General features: G+C 41.0%; 1 protein-coding gene across 2 annotated transcripts in view; it reads left to right on the top strand.

Annotated features, from left to right (window-relative positions):
• LOC126475111 (1-phosphatidylinositol 3-phosphate 5-kinase) overlaps nt 1-17,717 on the top strand; it is a 372,610-nt gene that overhangs the window by 60,222 nt on the left and 294,671 nt on the right. For both annotated transcript variants that reach the window (XM_050102696.1, XM_050102695.1), the window contains exons 5-6: nt 10,796-11,060; nt 11,657-11,866. In XM_050102696.1, the coding sequence (XP_049958653.1) occupies nt 10,796-11,060; nt 11,657-11,866 (475 nt within the window). The remainder of the gene's footprint in view (nt 1-10,795; nt 11,061-11,656; nt 11,867-17,717) is intronic.

Here is a 17,717-nt window from a genome sequence, read left to right as displayed (position 1 = left end):
ACATGCTTACTGGCCGAGGCAGGGATGTCAAAACTTTACTGTCTCAGTTCGACCTCTGACTCTTAAATACTGGGGCCGCCACACATTTCAGTGTGGCTCATGGTAGTTACTCAGCCATTGATTTATCTATTTGCAGCCCAGGAATTCTCCCATCTATCCACTGGAGAGCACATGATGACCTGTGTGGTAGTGACCACTTCTGCATCTTCCTGTCACTGCCCTGGCAGCAGGCCCATGGATGCCTGTCCAGATGGGCTTTAAACATGGTGGACTGGGAAACTTTCACCTCTGTTGTTACCGTTGAATCACCCCCACATGGTAACTTCGATGTGATAGTTGAGCAGGTGACGACAACAATTGTTTCTGTGGCAGAAAAGGCAATCCCTCTCTCTGTAGGGTGCTCCCAGCGAAAGGCAGTCCCTTGGTGGTCGCCGGAAGTTGCTGAAGCAATTAGGGAGTGTTGGCGAGCTCTACAGCGGCATCCTTCCCTGTAGCACCTAATAGCCTTTAAACGGCTCCATGCCCGCATTCGTCAACTTTCCAGACGACGGAAGCAGAAGTGTTGGGAGAGATATGCCTCAACCATTGGTTGCCATACATAACCTTCCCAAGTCTCCAAGTCTGGGCAAAGATCAAATGTGTTTTCGGGTACCAGGCCCCAACAGGTGTTAACATAAATGGTGTTATCTACTGATGCAAACGTGATTGCGTATCACTTTGCTGAGCCCTATGCTCGAGCCTGTGCATCAGAGAATTACAGAGAATCCCATAGGCTCTGTATTGAGTGTATCTCTATTTTTAGTGGCCATTAATGATCTAGCAGCAGCTGTAGGGCCGTCCGTCTCACCTTCTCTGTTTGCAGACCATTTCTGCAATTCAGACTACTCCATCCAGTACTGGTGTTGCTAAGCGGCACTTAAAGGGAGCCATCCACAAGGTGCAGTTGTGGGCTGTAGCCCACGGTTTCCAGTTTTTGGCCACAAAGTCCTGTGTTATGCACTTCTGTCGGCATCGTACCGTTCATCGAGAACCTCAACTTTACCTTAATGACAATCCACTCACTGTAGCGAAGACATATCGATTCTTAGGACTGGTTTTCGATGCCCGATTGTCTTGGCTTCCTCACCTTCGTCAGCTTAAGCGGAAGTGCTGGCAGCACATCAATGCCCTCTGCTGCCTGAGCAACACCAAATGGGGTGCAGATCACTCTATGCTGCTGCAGCTCTACAGAGCCCTTGTTCAATCCCTCCTTGACTATGGGAGTCTAGTTTATGGTTCGGCGGCACCCTCAGCGTTGTGTTTACTCAACCCAGTGCAGCACTGTGGCGTTCGCCTAGCGACAGGAACTTTTAGGACAAGTCCAGTGACAAGCGTCTTGGTGGAGGCTGGAGTCCCTCCATTGCAGGTTAGATGTGAACAACTACTGGCCAGTAACATTGCACATGTTCATAGTTCTCCTGCGCATTCAAATTACCGTCTCCTTTTCCCACCTACAGCAGTTCATCTCCTGCATCAGTGGCCCAGGTCAGGACTTCCAATTGCAGTTCATGTTCTTTCCAAACTGGAGTCCTTGCCTTTACCACCTATACTTGAGGTCCATGCAGGTATACCTCCATGGTGTACACCTAGGCCGCAACTTTGCCTGGACCTTTCACATGGCCCTGAGGACGCAGTTAACCCTGCGGCTCCCCGCTGCCACTTCCTGTCGATTCTTGATATGTACTGAGGCTATGAAGTGGTTTACACTGACGGCTCGATGGCTGATGATCACATCGGCTTTGCGTATGTCCATGGAGGACATATTTAACAGCATTCCTTGCCCAATGGCTGCTGGGGGAGTCGTTTCTTTTGTGTACCAACTCCTTGAGCAGCCTACAAGCTGTCAACCAGTGCTACTCTTGTCATCCTTTGGTAGCGACCATCCAGGAGTCCATCTATGCCATGGAATGGTCCAGTTGTTCAGTGGTGTTTGTCTGGACCCTAGGTTACATTGGCATCCCAGGCAACAAACTTGCCAACAGGCTGGCCAAACAGGCTACACGGAAACCGCTTATGGAGATCGGCTTCTCTGCAACTGACCCGCGTTCAGTACTACACCACAAGGTTTTGCGGCTTTGGGAGATGGAATGGCATAACCTCAGTACACACAACAAACTGCGTGCCATTAAGGAGACTACGAATGTGTGGAAGACCTCTATGCAGGCCTCTCGCAATGACTCTGTAGTTCTCTGTCGGCTCCGCATTGGCCATGCTTGGATGACACAAGACTACCTCTTGTGCCGTGATGACTCACCTCAGTGTGGGTGTGGCACCCGGCTGACAGTGGCCCATATCTTGGTCAGCTGTCCTTCTTTGGCTGCCCTGCGATGGACTCTTCAGTTACCGGACTTGTTGCCATTAATTTTAGCTGATAATGCCTCATCAGCTAATTTAGTTTTACGTTTTATACATTACGGTGGGTTTTATTATGCTATATCAGTTTTAGCGTATGTCCTTTGTCCCTTTGTGTTTTCCACTCTAATGCTTTTAGGCTGGATGTTTTAATGTGTTGAAGAGTGGCTGGCTTTTTGTTTTATTCTCATGGTTTGCCAGCCACAGTCTCCTGCTCATTTCTTTTTATCCCTTGTACCTGTTTCTTGCTTCTCTCTGTATTTTTCTTTTCCTGTTTTGTCCATAGTAGTGGTGGTTGTCCTCCTGTCATTCTTCTTGTTCTTCCTTTCTCCTATTATCGTGCAGTATGTCTCCTTTCTTTACTTCTTTCCTTTTAACCAACCAACCAACCTACCAGTCTTTACCACCACCTCTGAAGGTCTCGCTGTATGGTGGTACAACATGCAATGTGTCGTTTTCATGAGCAATAAAAAGGGCAGAATGATGTTTATGGTGATCTCTATTTCAATTTTTTGTACAGGTTCCAGAACTCTTGGAACCGAGGTGATGCAAATTTTTTTTTTGATGTGTGTATTTTGTGTCCCCATACCTAATTACCAAATTATCGGGAATGAAATTTTAATATGTCTACAGAGTGGTTGGCTCAACATATTTGTAGGTGATAAGCCAGCTGAATGAATCTGGTATCTCGGTTTACAATTTCAGTATACATGCTATCCTTCCCTATATGCCCAATTACAAGTTAATTACAAATTGCGTGTATGTGTTTATGTGAATGAGGATGGATGCACATGCACATGTGCAAGCTTTTATTTTGCCTTTCTTTCCACTTGTTCAAAACAATTTATTGTTTAGCTACTTTCATATCAGTTTTAAAACTTCAATGTTAATTATCCAATTAATGAGTAGTAGACTATCACCACCATTACCCCAGTGTAATCAATCAAAGATATATTTTGGGTGTCCAGCCAGGTTGACAATTTCATTTTTCAGACTGGAGTTCAAAGTAATGCAATAAAACTGCTTGAAGTGGTCAATGAAGATTACTAGGCCACTAATCAAGGTACTGTGTAGGAAAGCAAAATCTTGCACCTGGCTCAAGACTTGGAAAATGTATCTAGTAATTTTGTTAATAGTTATTCTCACAACAGTGGCATTACTTATATAATTCTTTGAAAATGTATCTAGCAATTTTGTTAATAGCAATTGTCAGAAGTGGCATTACTTATGTAATTCTTAAAGACAATACTTTAAAAGGGCCATGGGCCATGACAGTCTCCATGTATTTTACCATTTAGACCAAGCGTGTCTGATTCACATACTTACGTAAGCTCACAGGCCACCTCGTTACATGACATGAAAGCAGTACTCCCAGCACATATACTCAAAACTACAGCATCTGTGATGTTAATCTTTACATGGTAACACACCAAATGAATGGCACCCATTTCCTGACGTCACATCAACAAATTATGGCTGAGAAAAAATGTGTTTTTCTGAGTTTGTTCTTTTGATGTTCACCCCACATTCCAATGTTTACATTTATTTACATGTCATGAACAATGTTTTTTTATCTATGATTTTTACAATAGCTGTCTTAATAGCTTCTGTTGCAAAATTTTGCAATGCCATTAGTAAAGAAACAATAATTTTTTTCATAATGCAGGGCCACAGTCATAACATATTTCTTTCAAGTCAGTACCGCCATTACTGTTGTTTATTTACAGTGTTACATTTACACTTGGACATTTATTGTCTAACCTGCTTTCAGAAACTTGTACTTGATAATGGCACTTTGAAGCCAAAATCATGATTGTGTAAGTGTAAATGTAACACTGTAAATAAACAACAGTCTAATGGCGGTACTGACTTTAAAGAAATAAAGTAACAATGTTCATGACACATAAATAAATGTAAACATCTGACGGTGGGATACCAAGCATCTTGAAACATTGTCATGAAAAAATAGACACCTATAAAACCAATTGGTTGCAGCTAATTCATTATAATATACCTTCAGTTTCAACAGCTGCAGTGTTGTAATACATCCACAATGGACAGTATTATTTACCAATTTCAATACAAGAAAGAACAGAAAAACAATGAAACAGACAATCCCAATGGACAAACAATGAAGAGAAACTTTGTGATTTTTGGCCACAAGCAGGTCATTTGCATCTTGTTGAAATACAGCAGCAGAGAAATGGTATTGTACACCTGCTGCGTAAGCAAAACAGCCAGACCGTGAGCTGCATACCCAAGACAAACTGAGTGTCGACAGATATGTCCAAAAAATGTCTTCTGAGTGGAGTACAATGCAAGCACCTCACTCAATCTTCACAAATTTCTTCCATGGGCTGGACCGAAACCAGTTGCATGCTGGATCAGGCCTGCTGGTTGCCCATTAGTCAATTAGGTATGGAAAGTACATTCACACTTTGTAAGGCAATATTTGAACACAGGATACTGCAGAAGTAGCTTACCATCAAGAGATAGCTTAGGATGGAATAAATTTTTGATACAATTCACAGGCAACAAGTTCTGTGCAGGGAATAATTACATTTCAGTGGCCAGGATTAGATGACATCAAAATCTAGAGCTCTTAGAGAGATCTCATGTCCCATTTGATTATTATGGTATTAGTCTGCACATCTGAATATATTGTTAACTCTTGTTTTATTATATTACTAGCCTTTTTCGTGCATATGCATTCGACACACATATTGAACACTCCTCCTCCTCCCCTCTCCTCCTTCTGTCTATGCCCACTTCCTCCTCCTCCAGCCTGTGCACCTCATTTTCCCACCTCTACCTCTCTAACCCCCCCTCCCCTCTTTCTCCTCTGTGTATTCATCCTCCCCCTTATTTTTGTCCATTTCCTCCACCCCTCTTTCTGGCAGTATCTTCCTCTTGCCTCCCTCTGATCATATCGTCCTCTGCCTCTCTATTTCATCTCTGCCTCTCCCCTTCTTTTTCCACCAGCCCACTACCCCTCTTCACCTTTCAGTTGCCTCACACATCTCCCCTGCCTCCCCCCCCCCCCCTCTCTCTCTCTCTCTCTGTCTCTTTTCTCCTCCCCCATTCTCCTCTGCCGATCTCCTGTCTGCAGCTGTGCTGATTGCCACATGTAGGCGCCCTGCAATACATTTCAAGAAAGCACGTTGATAGTACTCCCACAAAATGTCCGTCTTGGGACTTAAAAAATCATTTATTTGCTCACGACGTACAGGCTCAGGCTACTGTGCAAAGCAGCTTGTGTGTCCTTTGGGGGGGGGGGGGGGGGGGGGGATGTGTTTGCCCTTATCTCCATTCATGTTGGCACTGGGAGATTACAAACCCCCACTGTGCTGACACTTGTGATGCCTTTTGTCGATCCAGGGGTTTGGTAGCAGAACCTGGACATACACATAAACACTCTAACTTGTATGTAACAGTATTAGAGAAGGAAAGTTGCTACTCACTTATAGTGCAGATGCTGAGTCGTGATAGGCACGACAAAAAGGTTCACACAATTATAGCTTTCGGCCATTAAGGCCTTTGTCAGCAATAGGCACACATACACACACGCATACACATACACACTAAAACCACACAGTGTGGTTTCAGTTATCTGAGACTGCAGACGTGCGTGTGCGTGTGCGCGTGCGCGTGGGCGTGGGCGTGGGCGTGGGCGTGTCTATTGCTGACAAAGGCCTTAATGGCCGAACGCTATAATTGTGAGAATCTTTCTGTTGTGCCTATCGCGACTCAGCATCTCCGCTATTCCTTCTCTTATATTTCTACCTTATAAGTATGACAGATAACTCATTGTGATGAATGTTTTCATGATGCACATTTTAATATATGGATGTTGATGTTTGATGTTAGTATCTGTGTACAGTGATAGCTCTGCTGCTGATGCTGGTTGTGTATAAGGTTTGAAATTATTATACATTCAATAAATAAATAAAAGGACGCAAAACTGGGTGTAGAAGTCATCAATATGCCACTGTGCTGTAAGAGTGCACAGATGACAAGCAAAGGGGTCGTGCTATGAAATGAAATTTCACCCCAGACTATCCCTTCTGGATGTCAGCCATACCGCAGGCGATGTCAGGTTGGTATCCCACCACTGTCTGGAGCATCTCTAGATGTCTTTGGCATGGAATCTCATTGATTGCCATACATTGGTGTTCAGTGATGAGTCCTGCTTCAAATTGAGCACCAATGACCAGCCCTGCCATATGGCTTCAAAACCATGAGTGATGGTCTGAGGTGCCATTTTATTTCATAGCAGGACCCCTTTGGTTGTACCTGCAGCAGTGTTACAGCACAGTGGTATGTCAATGATATTCTGTGCCGCATATTGTTGCCCTTCACTTCAAGCCAACCTGGGCTTACATTTAAGAAAGATAATGCCTGCCCGCTCACGGCAAGAGTTTCTACTGCATGTCTTGTTGCTTGCCAAACCCTACCTTGGCCAGCAAGGTCGTTGGATCTCTGCCTTTATTGAGAATGTTTGGAGCATAATGGACAGGGCCCTCCAACCAGGTGGGGATTTGGTAATTTAAAGTGCCAATTGGATGGAATTTATTGTGAGATCCCTTAGGAAGACATTCCAGAACTCTTTCAAACAGTGCCAGCTGAATAATTGCTTGCATAAGGGGCAGAAGTGGACCAACATGATACTGACTTGCTCAGTTTGTGAAGCTCTTTCTCATGAATATATCATCCAATTTTTCTGGAATTGTAATTACATGTTTGTCTGTACAATTTTGACCCCATTTGGGCAGTTCCTTTGTTGTGCATATGTTTATTTTTTTGTTTTTATTTTATTTTATTTATTTTTCTTCTCTTATAGTGTATAAAGCTCTGTGAGATTAGGCTGGCACTTAGTAGTGAGTGAGTTAACTCAAGTGGAACGTGAATATTCTTAACTGTATGTGGACAATTCTGCTGCTCTAGCAACCCTGACATGTTGAGTAATGCTACCTAATGATCAAAAGGCATCAGTAGTTAAAGATAGTGGACTCACTAGATAGGATCCAAATTCCTATCCAGCAATCCAGACCTAGAGCTTTTCTGATTTACCCAAATGTGATTGCATCACTGGAAAGAGCACAGGCAAAAGGGAAATTGCTCACAGCAAGTTCATGTCAGATCAAAAACTGCAATTCTACATTGGTTGTGACACGTAAATCTAAAGGATCTATATTAATGACTAATTTATCACCAACTCCACACAGTGCTTTAAGGGTTTATTGACCTCAGTCAGCTCATAATATAAGCAATTTTTATTATTATTTTTTTTGAAAAAACTAATGAAGCAAGCAACATATATCTTTTTGTGCATTGATTACACAGGCCAACGGTGGAAAAACTTTTTTGATGAAAATACCTTATTGTTATGTTTTTTGGGGTGGGAAATCCAAATATGATACTTAAAAAACTGTATCACCCACCACTTCTTTAGACTTTACAGTTAAATTTATTAAATTTAACAATTTTTTTTAAAGAATTTAACAGTTTTTATATAGTTAAAATAATTTAAAAAAGAGGTGTAATGAATGTAGATGACATTGGTAACACTACTGAAAAACATTTGCTGGCAAAAAAGTCAACTATTTTTGTGTTAACAGATGGTGTTTTGTTTACTGGCAACCTAACCTCACTTTCCTGTTTCTTATATTTGTGGTGAATTTATGATTAACAGTCAGCAAATAAATGTTACAGACTTTGTGAAAAAGCTTTACCTATCATACTTTGGATCTAAACTTGGTGATCAAGATAAATCTTGGGTGGCACATAGGGTATGTTATGTGTGTGGTGAAGATCTGAGAAAATTGTCCAAAAAGGAGAAAAAAGCCTTTAAATTAGTTGTTCCTATGATATGGAGGGAGCCAAGAAATCATTCCGATGATTACCGCTTTTGCAGTGTTGATATTATTGGTCATAATTCGAAAAAACAAGAAGGTAATAAGCTACCCTAACCTTCCGTCTGTCATCTGACCAGTAGGGCACGGTGTAGATTTGCCAGTTCCTGAACCAACAGATGATTTAAATTCTATTCCAACAAGTATTTTCTGATGTACAATCTGATTTAGATGAACTAGATGATGATGAATTCCATTGTAATACAGAAAGTCTAGAGCCCAAATTGTTTACTCAGACCAAGCTTAACAATTTGACTAGGGATCTGGGCTTAACAAAAGAAAAAGTTGAATTGCTTGGCTCTGGATTAAAAGAAAAGAACTTATTGGCAGTTGGAACCAGCATATACATGTATAGAAAGAGAGAACAGCAATTTTCCAAGTTTTTTCAACAAGAATGTGATTTAGTGTGCTGCTCAGACATTGCTGATCTGACGAATGAGTTTTGTATTGAATACAAAAAGGAAGACTGGAGGATGTTTATTGATTCGTCCAAAACTAGTGTAAAGGCTGTTTTATTACACAATGGTAACATGTACGCATCTATACCTGTTGGACATTCTGTACATATGAAAAAAGCTATGATAACCTAGAAATAGTGCTAAATAAAATAGGCTATTCTGCTCGTGGTTGGATGACATGTGGTGATCTAAAAGTAACATGCATGCTCCTTGGTCAGCAGGGTGGCTTTACCAAGTTTCCATGTTTCTTGTGTGAATGGTACAGTAGGACTAAGGATCAACACTGACCTGTGAGGGACTCTTTAAAACCTGGTGAGAACAACATTCTACACAAAAACCTTGTAGATAAAAAAAAAATGTACACCTACCACCTCTACATATAAAGTCAGGACTAATAAAACAGTTTGTGAAGGCTTTGTCTAAAGATGGACCATGTTTTAAGTATCTTTGCCAAAAGTTTCCACACCTTACAGAAGCTAAACTAAAAGAAGTGTCTTTGTCAGACCTGACATTAGAAAAGTGATGTTTGATGTTAACTTTGAATCCACAATGACCTTAAATGAGAAAGAAGCATGGGTATCATTCAAGCAAGTCGTTACAAAGTTCTTAGGACATGAAAAAGACCCAGAATATGTTTCTATTATAGCTACAATGTTAAAGAAGTTTAAAACTTTAGGATGTGTAATAAACCGGAAAGTTCACTTTTTGAACGGTCACCTTGATTACTTCCCGGACAATATGGGAGATGTTAATGAGGAGCAAGGAGAGCTTTTTCACCAGGACATTAAAGTGATGGAAAAATGCTACCAAGGCCGCTGGAACACCAACATGATGGGGGACTACTGTTGGTCACTTCACTGAGAAGTTCAGCAAGCGACTCATCATAGAAAAAGTTACACAAGAAGCTTCAATGCAGAAAGAGAAAGAAAATACAAACCAATTTCAGCTGACAAGTGAAACTTCTATTAACACATCATTGTTTTAAGTAGCTTACTGTAAATACAAACCATGCTTATGTTGTAACAAAGTGTTTCATTAATTTCCCCGTTTGCCATATAGCATAGGATTTTTATACTATGTGATAAAAAGCATATTGCTCAAAAACTATAGGTGATACAAAAAAAAACCACCTAGGGCTAGATTTGGACTTAGGTCATAAAAATCTATGAACATCAGCTATCAAAGTAAAAAACGTTTAAAAAAAATTTTTTTTTCATTGGCCTGTACAACTGGTTTTAGGATCCAAACTGAGGTGTGTTCAGTTGGCAGATATTAACTGAAATCAAAAAACAAAAATTTTTCTTAATCTATAGGGTATTGCACATGGAGTAATAGCACAGGTTTTTTTTTTTTTTTTTTTTGAAATAATAAAATGAAGGGTGTTTGAAATGAAGATGAAGATGTAGTTTTGTCAAGTATTTTTGGTCATGTTATTTGCAATAACTAACGAATAAATTAAAATAAAAAAAATAGCCTGCTACTTCTTGCAAGCATGCCCAAGCCGTAATTCATCAAAATTTTTTAGTGTGCTCACAATGCATTCCATGAAATTGAGATACAGTGCAATTCACCTCATCCTCCTCTCTCTCACTGTATGCCTCCTCCCCCTCTGTCAGTATACATCTCTCTCCTCAGCTATGCCCATCCACATGTGTAACCCCTGTGAGGCGTGCCGATAATATCCACACATTTGAAGTAGCAATTGAAATAGAGCCTGCCATACTTGGCATTGTATTCTGCCCCTGGGTGGTTAACTCTTTTCTTAGGTGCAGTTTGGCAATGGCCATTCATTCAGATGAAAAGACGGCTGGTGATCATGCCCTCATATGAATCTGTACAAAAATTGCAGTAGAGGTGGTATCTGACACGACTGTTTCCATAAGTGTGTCTACTTTTATAGGATAGTATAAGCCTGTGATGACATTGAAATAAATTTTGGCATAATTGTCTGTTGCATATTAGAAACATAGCTTTCACTGAATGTATTTTTAATTGTGTCAGACATAATAATAGTAAATTGCTTTATGTCCCTAGGTGATCTTCGAGTGTGCACATATTGTTGCAAAGTTGTGCTTTCGTATCTTCAGTCAGCAGACACAGCAGCTGATCTATCAGCTGATCTGCGACTGGTGCAAGAAGACCTACAGGTGAAGTTCGGGAATTCTTCTGTTGTACAGACATCAGCAGTTCAGGGTAGCCTAGGTAGCAGCAGTGTTATTGCAGCAGATGCACAAGATGCCCAAACTGCACGTAGGAAAACATCTGTTGGCTTTCAAGAAGATCGCTTTGCCCTTGGAAGGTATATATACTTTGAGGTTTGGAACACATTTTCCATGTGTTGCAGGTAGTGTTTCAGCAGTGTGTACTCTGTATGTGTTTTGAACTCGATTTCTGAGTTCCTTTTCAGCATGACTTTAAATTCTGCATGCTCAGAATATGCTGCATTGTTTCTTGAAATTATGGAGCTGAGGGAAAGTGTATGTGTGCACATACCAGTGTTTTGATACACTGTTAACTATCCATGTATGCTAATTACCCAAGAGAAATTATTTGATTAATAGTTACTGAAGTAATACAGTAATATATAGTGCTACCCAAATTTTATTGATGCAGTACCTTTTCAGTTATGAGACCATAAACTCCAAGAGGATGCTTAAAATGAAATTAAATTTCATACATGCGCATTGCCTGAACTTCTAATAATTATTGCTGTCTACGGCTTCTCCTTCCCATATATTTTGCACTCATTGGAGTCTCATTCACCTTTCAATAGAAAACTGGTTGAGCTTAGTGATAAGATTAACATTCATACTCATAATAAAAATCATGTACAAATTTGTTCTTGAATTGTGATGAAATGGCAATGCTAATGTCTAATGTGTTTCTGTTTTACAGGGCTCAGGGCTCAGGCTACCTGAACATGGAGGAAAGAGTACGTGCATTACAGGAATCGGCCTCACTTTGCTCTTTGGCAGAAGAACTGCGTGATCCAGTTTCAGGTCTGGGGCTGCACACACATCGCTATAGGCTTCGCAATTACAGAGGTTGCTTTCTTGGCTCTGAACTTGTTGACTGGCTTCTTGCGAGAGAGAGAGCAGGCACAAGGTATAGTTTCCTGTGGGAGAAACACGTCACTTTAAAAGTAACTGTGACATTATTTAAAGAAGAAGATAGTGGTTTTCTGTATAATTGAATACAGCTAAAAGACAATATTATAATTTGATAATATTCATTAAGAACATAATGGGAACATTGCCTTATTTTTTGTCATTGCTATCACCAACTAGAAATAGAAACTAGAAATAGAAATTGTTCGTCAATAAATTATTGGAGGTGAACAATGATTTTTGCGAGAATTCCCTATTAGTAGTAGAAACTACTGCCTCTGCATCGTTAACCCTAAAAGAATGATGATACATGTATGATCACAAAGTACTTCGAGGCTAAATGCTTACAATTTAAAAGAATTTTTCCGAGAACTATTGTGACCTTCATTTAAGTGCTTTAGGTGTTGACTCTAATGCTTTATAAGTGTTGTGCATGCTCTTTTACATTTTTGTTCATAAATGTCTTCACAGGATTCATACCTTTAGTTAGAAATAGTGTGAATACCCAAATGGTTCACATTTCATAGAAGTATATTGACATTTTCCATCGTTTCTATGTGTTAGTCCCATTTTACTGATAACATCATTACAGAGAATTCAGAAAAACTACTTCTGTAATGTATAATGTGGAATTTCATACCGTTATTTGGTTTTGGAATCTGGAGAGAAATTAGCATATGGAGTTTGTGATGAAATGGTGATTCTTCCTCCTCCTTCTCTTCTTCTTCTTCTTCTTTTGTAGTGTTTACTTTTTGATGAGCTCACATGGGTACTGGATTTAAATTTATTTATTTCTGTGACTAGATGCCAGTCTCTACATTACTGATTTAATATGAAATAGGAGGGCAATTCGTGTATGTGAACTACTTACAAATAGTACAAATTCATTAAATGTGTTTTCCATGTTTTAACTACACTTGTACAACACTGTAACATACACAGATGATAGGTAACTGCTGAGAAAATGCAGTGATGGAGTGAAAGAGATATATCTCTTTGTAAAATCATGTTTTTGAAAGATTGGGTTAATAATAAACCAAGATAGAACTGAATTTACAAACTGAAAGCACATGTTTCAGGACTACTGAAACATCAATGTTTATTTAGCAATAAAAAAGAAAGCCTGCACCAGATATGGCTCACGGTTTCCATACTGAGGAGACTGCGACATTTACTGATGAGAACTAACCTAAATCCCCAGGAGGACGTCATTATCGGGAGAAAGAAAACTGGCATTCTACGGATTGGAGTGTGAAATGTCAGATCCCTTAATCGGGTAGGTAGGTTAGAAAATTTAAAAATGGAAGTGGATAGGTTAAAGCTAGATCTAGTGGGAATTAGTGAAGTTCAGTGACAGGCGGTGACAGGAGGAACAGGACTTCTGGTCAGGTGAATATAATGTTATAAATACAGAATCAAATAGAGGTAATACAGGAGTAGGTTTAATAATGAATAAAAAGTAGGAACATGGGTAAGCTACTACAAACAGCATAGTGAACACATTATTGTATCAAAGATAGACATGAAGTCCACACATACCACAGTAGTAAAAGTTTATATGCCAACTAGGTCCGCAGACGGTGAAAGTCTGAATAAATGTATGAGGAGATAAAAGAAATTATTCAGATAGTGAAGGGAAATGAAAATTTAATAGTCATGGGGCACTGGAATTCAATAGTAGGAAGGGGAAGAGTAGGTGAATACGAAATGGAGGTAAGGAATGAAAAAGGAAGCTGCCTGGTAGAATTTTGCATAGAGCATAACTTAATCACAGCTAACACTTGGTTTAAGAATCATGAAAGAAGGTTGTATACGTGAAAGATGCCTGAAGACACTGGAAGGTTTCAGATAGATTATGTAATGGTAAGACAGAGATTTAGGAACCAGGTTTTAAATTGTAAGACATTTCCAGGGGCAGATGTGGACTCTGACCACAATCTGTTGGTTATGAACTGTAGATTAAAACTGAAGAAACTGCAAACAGGTGGAAATTGAAGGAGATGGGACCTGTATAAACTGACAGAACCAGAGGTTGTGGAGAGTTTCAGAGAGAGCATTAGGGAACGATTGATAAGAAGAGGGGAAAGAAATACAGTAGAAGAAGAATGGGTAACTTTAAGAGATGAAATAGTGAAGGCAGCAGAGGATCAAGTAGGTAAAAAGACAAGGGCTAGTAGAAATCCTTGGGTAACAGAAGAGATATTGAATTTAATTGATAAGAGGAGGAAATATAAAAAAGCAGTAAATGAAGCAGGCAAAAAGGAATACAAACACCTAAAAATGAGATTGACAGGAAGTGCAAAATGGCTAAGCAGTGATGGTTATAGGACAAATATAAGGATGTAGAGGCATATATCACTAAGGATAGGATAGATACTGCCTACAGGAAAATTAGAGAGACCTTTGGAGAAAAGACAACTACTACTACAAATATCAAGAGTTCAGATAGAAAACCAGTTCTAAAAACAAAGAATGGAAGGCAAAAAAAGGTGGAAGGAGTATATAAGGGGTCTATACAAGGACAATGTACTTGAGGGCAATATTATTGAAACAGAATAGGACATAGATGAAGATGAAATGGGAGATATGATAATGCATGAAGAATTTGACAGAGCACTGTAAGACCTACGTTGAAACAAGGCCCTGGGAGTAAAAAACATTCCATTAGAACTGCTGATAGCCTTGGGAGAGCCAGCCCGGACAAAACTCTAATATCTGGTGAGCAAGATGTATGAGATGCGCAAAATACCCTCAGACTTCAACAATAATATAATTATTCCAATCCCAAAGAAAGCAGGTGTTGACGGGTGTGAAAATTACCAACTGTCAGTTTAATAAGTCCCAGCTACAGAATACTAACACAAATTCTTTACAGATGAATGGAAAAACTGGTAGAAGCCAACCTCAGGGAAGATGAGTTTGAATTCCATAGAAATTTTGGACACGCGAGAAGGAAAGGCAAACCTACATTTCTAGCATTTGTAGACTTGGAGAAAGCTTTTGACAATGTTGACTGCAATATTCTCTTTCAAATTCTGAAGGTAGCAGGGCTCAGATACAGGGAGCAAAAGGCTATTTACGATTTTTACAGAAACCAGATTGCAGTTATGAGTCGAGGGGCATGAAAGGGAAGCAGTGGTTGAGAAGGGAGTGAGACAGGGTTGTAACCTATCTCTGATGTTATTCAGTCTGTATATCAAGCAAGCAGTAAAGGAAACAAAAGAAAAATTTGGAGTTGCAATTAAAATCCATGGAGAAGAAATAAAAACTTTGAGGTTTGCCGATGACATTATAATTCTGTCAGAGACAGCAAAGGACCTGGAAGAGCAGTTGAATGGAATGGACAGTGTCTTGAAAGGAGGATATAAGATGGACATCAACAAAAGCAAAACGAGGATAATGGAATGTAGTCTAATTAAATCAGGTAATGCTGAGGGAATTAGATTAGGAAATGAGACACTTAAAGTAGTAAAGGAGTTTTGCTATTTGGGGAGCAAAATAACTGATGATGGTCGAAGTAGAGAGGATATAAAATGTAGACTGGCAATGGCAAGGAAAGCGTTTCTGAAGAAGAGAAATTTGTTAACATCGAGTAAAGATTTAAGTGTCAGGAAGTCGTTTCTGAAAGTATTTGTATGGAGTGTAGCCATGTATGGAAGTCAAACATGGATGATAAATAGTTTAGACAAGAAGAGAATAGAAGCTTTCAAAATGTGGTGCTACAGAAGAATGCTGAAGATTAGATGGGTAGATCACATAACTAATGAGGAGGTACTGAATGGAATTGGGTAGAAGAGGAATTTGTGGCACAATTTGACTAGAAGAATGGATCAGTTGGTAGGACATATTCTGATACATCAGGGGATCATCAATTTAGTATTGGAGGGAAGCGTGGAGGGTAAAAATTATAGAGGGAGACCAAGGCATGAATACACGAAACAAATTCAGAAGGATGTAGGTTGCAGTAATTGTTCGGAGATGGAGCAGCTTGCACAGGATAGAATAGCATGGAGAGCTGCATCAAACGAGTCTCTGTACTGAAGACCACAACAGCAACAGCATGGGTTCAATCCATGGTATTTGAGTGTGTGGAGCCCCCAGGGGCTCAACATTCATTTGCTGAGTATGGGCTTGGCGACCCCGGGGTCCTGAGCTGGGGACTTGTCAGCGCCGCCAGTCTCCTGTCACCATAACCCCCGGACATGCTTCAGCGACCACCGTAAGGTGCGGCAGTGGAATGTTGTGTGCTGCAGGGAATGGTAATCTTAGCTTGACTGCCTGGATTGCGAGGAAGGTCAACCTCTATAAAAACCCCTCAATGTTAGGGTGTGCTGCGCGCCTATAAGATGCATGGCTGTTGGGTTGGAACAGTCGCAAGCGGGCAACCTCTGGGGCACCTGCCGCACCGCAGTTGTATAAGGCTTACTCAGGTTCGTGGGGCTGTGTCTGAGCGGACCTTTAGTTCTCTAGCTGCTCGTGGGACTGCAATGGACCCTTCGACCTCTACGTTTCCCCCTGCCAGTGGATTGGGTGGGCCACTGGTAGGAAAACACACCCCATCGAAAAAGCGACTTCGTGCTGCGAGTCCTCCAGCGCCTGGTGTTACTAGAGATTTATCAGACTGTCGATATAGAGCACATGCTGATAACCAGAATGTGTTTTTGATTGTCAAATGGCAGGAGGGTAGCTTTGAGATGGTTTCTCCCTTTTACATCCACAAGGGTCTTGAGGGAATTGCAGGAACACTGAAATCTGTGAAGCGACTGTGCAATGGGACTCTGTTAGTTGGAAATTCTAGTTCCCGTCAAATCACTACTCTTCGGAAAGCAACCTGTCTCGGAGAGTACGCTATCGAGACCGAGCTCCACTCCACTTTGAACTATAGTAAGGGTATTGTGACATGTAGGGACTTGGTGGGTATCCCCAAAGACGAGTTGAAATCTGAGTGGGCTGACGAAGGTATTGTTGACTTGCAGCATATTATGAAACGAGTCGATGGGGACCTAGTCAAATCCGACTCGTTTATTCTCACGTTCAGTTGCTCGAGACTCCCAGAGCATGTTAAAGCGCGTTTCTTACATTTGCCAGTACGGCCATATTTCCCCAACCCAATGCGCTGTTTTAAATGTCAGCGTTTTGGGCATACTACGTTGGGGTGCAGTGGGATAGCCATTTGTGGTAAATGTGGTCAGCCTGCCCGTGAAGGAGCCGATTGTTCATCACCTGTGAAGTACGTGAATTGCTCTGGGAGTCGCCCTGTCTGGAGCCGGGTCTGCCCCATCTATCTCGAGGAACAGAAGATACAGATCAAAACATCTAAGCGCATCCCCTATGGTGAGGCCAAGAAGCTCTTTAAGGCCATGCAGCCTCCTGTGTTTACAACATCTTTCGCTTCTGCTCTGAAGAAACCGGTACAGTTGGCCACTGTTGCTACACAAACAGAGGTTGCTAGTGTGAGCACTAATACCTGCGTTTGCCAGTGGACTTGTGCTGCTGCAGTTGTTTTGCAACCTGCAGCTCTCCCCACAACGTCGGACAAGGCTGTGGTTTCTGACATTGGGGTACTTCCTGCCCCTCCCCATATGGCGCCTTCTGCCCAGGTGAGTAAAGCTCCACCTGTTGACAAGGTTCTGCATTCTAACCCCCCCAAGACAAAGACGCTGAAGGTGAAGGTTTTGCCACCTGAGGAGACTGGTCAGGGTCGGTCCGATGATGAGGCCATCGTACTGTCTGACATCTCCCTTGGGTCATCATCGGAGCTGATGGATATTGATGTCGACCGGGGGCGATCCTCTCGCTCCAGGAATAAATCTCCGGCCAAAACGGGCTCTCCTCCAAAGCACAGAGGC

Source organism: Schistocerca serialis, chromosome 4, assembly GCF_023864345.2.
Source record: "Schistocerca serialis cubense isolate TAMUIC-IGC-003099 chromosome 4, iqSchSeri2.2, whole genome shotgun sequence".
Taxonomy (NCBI): Eukaryota; Metazoa; Arthropoda; class Insecta; order Orthoptera; family Acrididae; genus Schistocerca; species Schistocerca serialis.
This window is presented reverse-complemented; position numbering and strand designations above follow the sequence as displayed.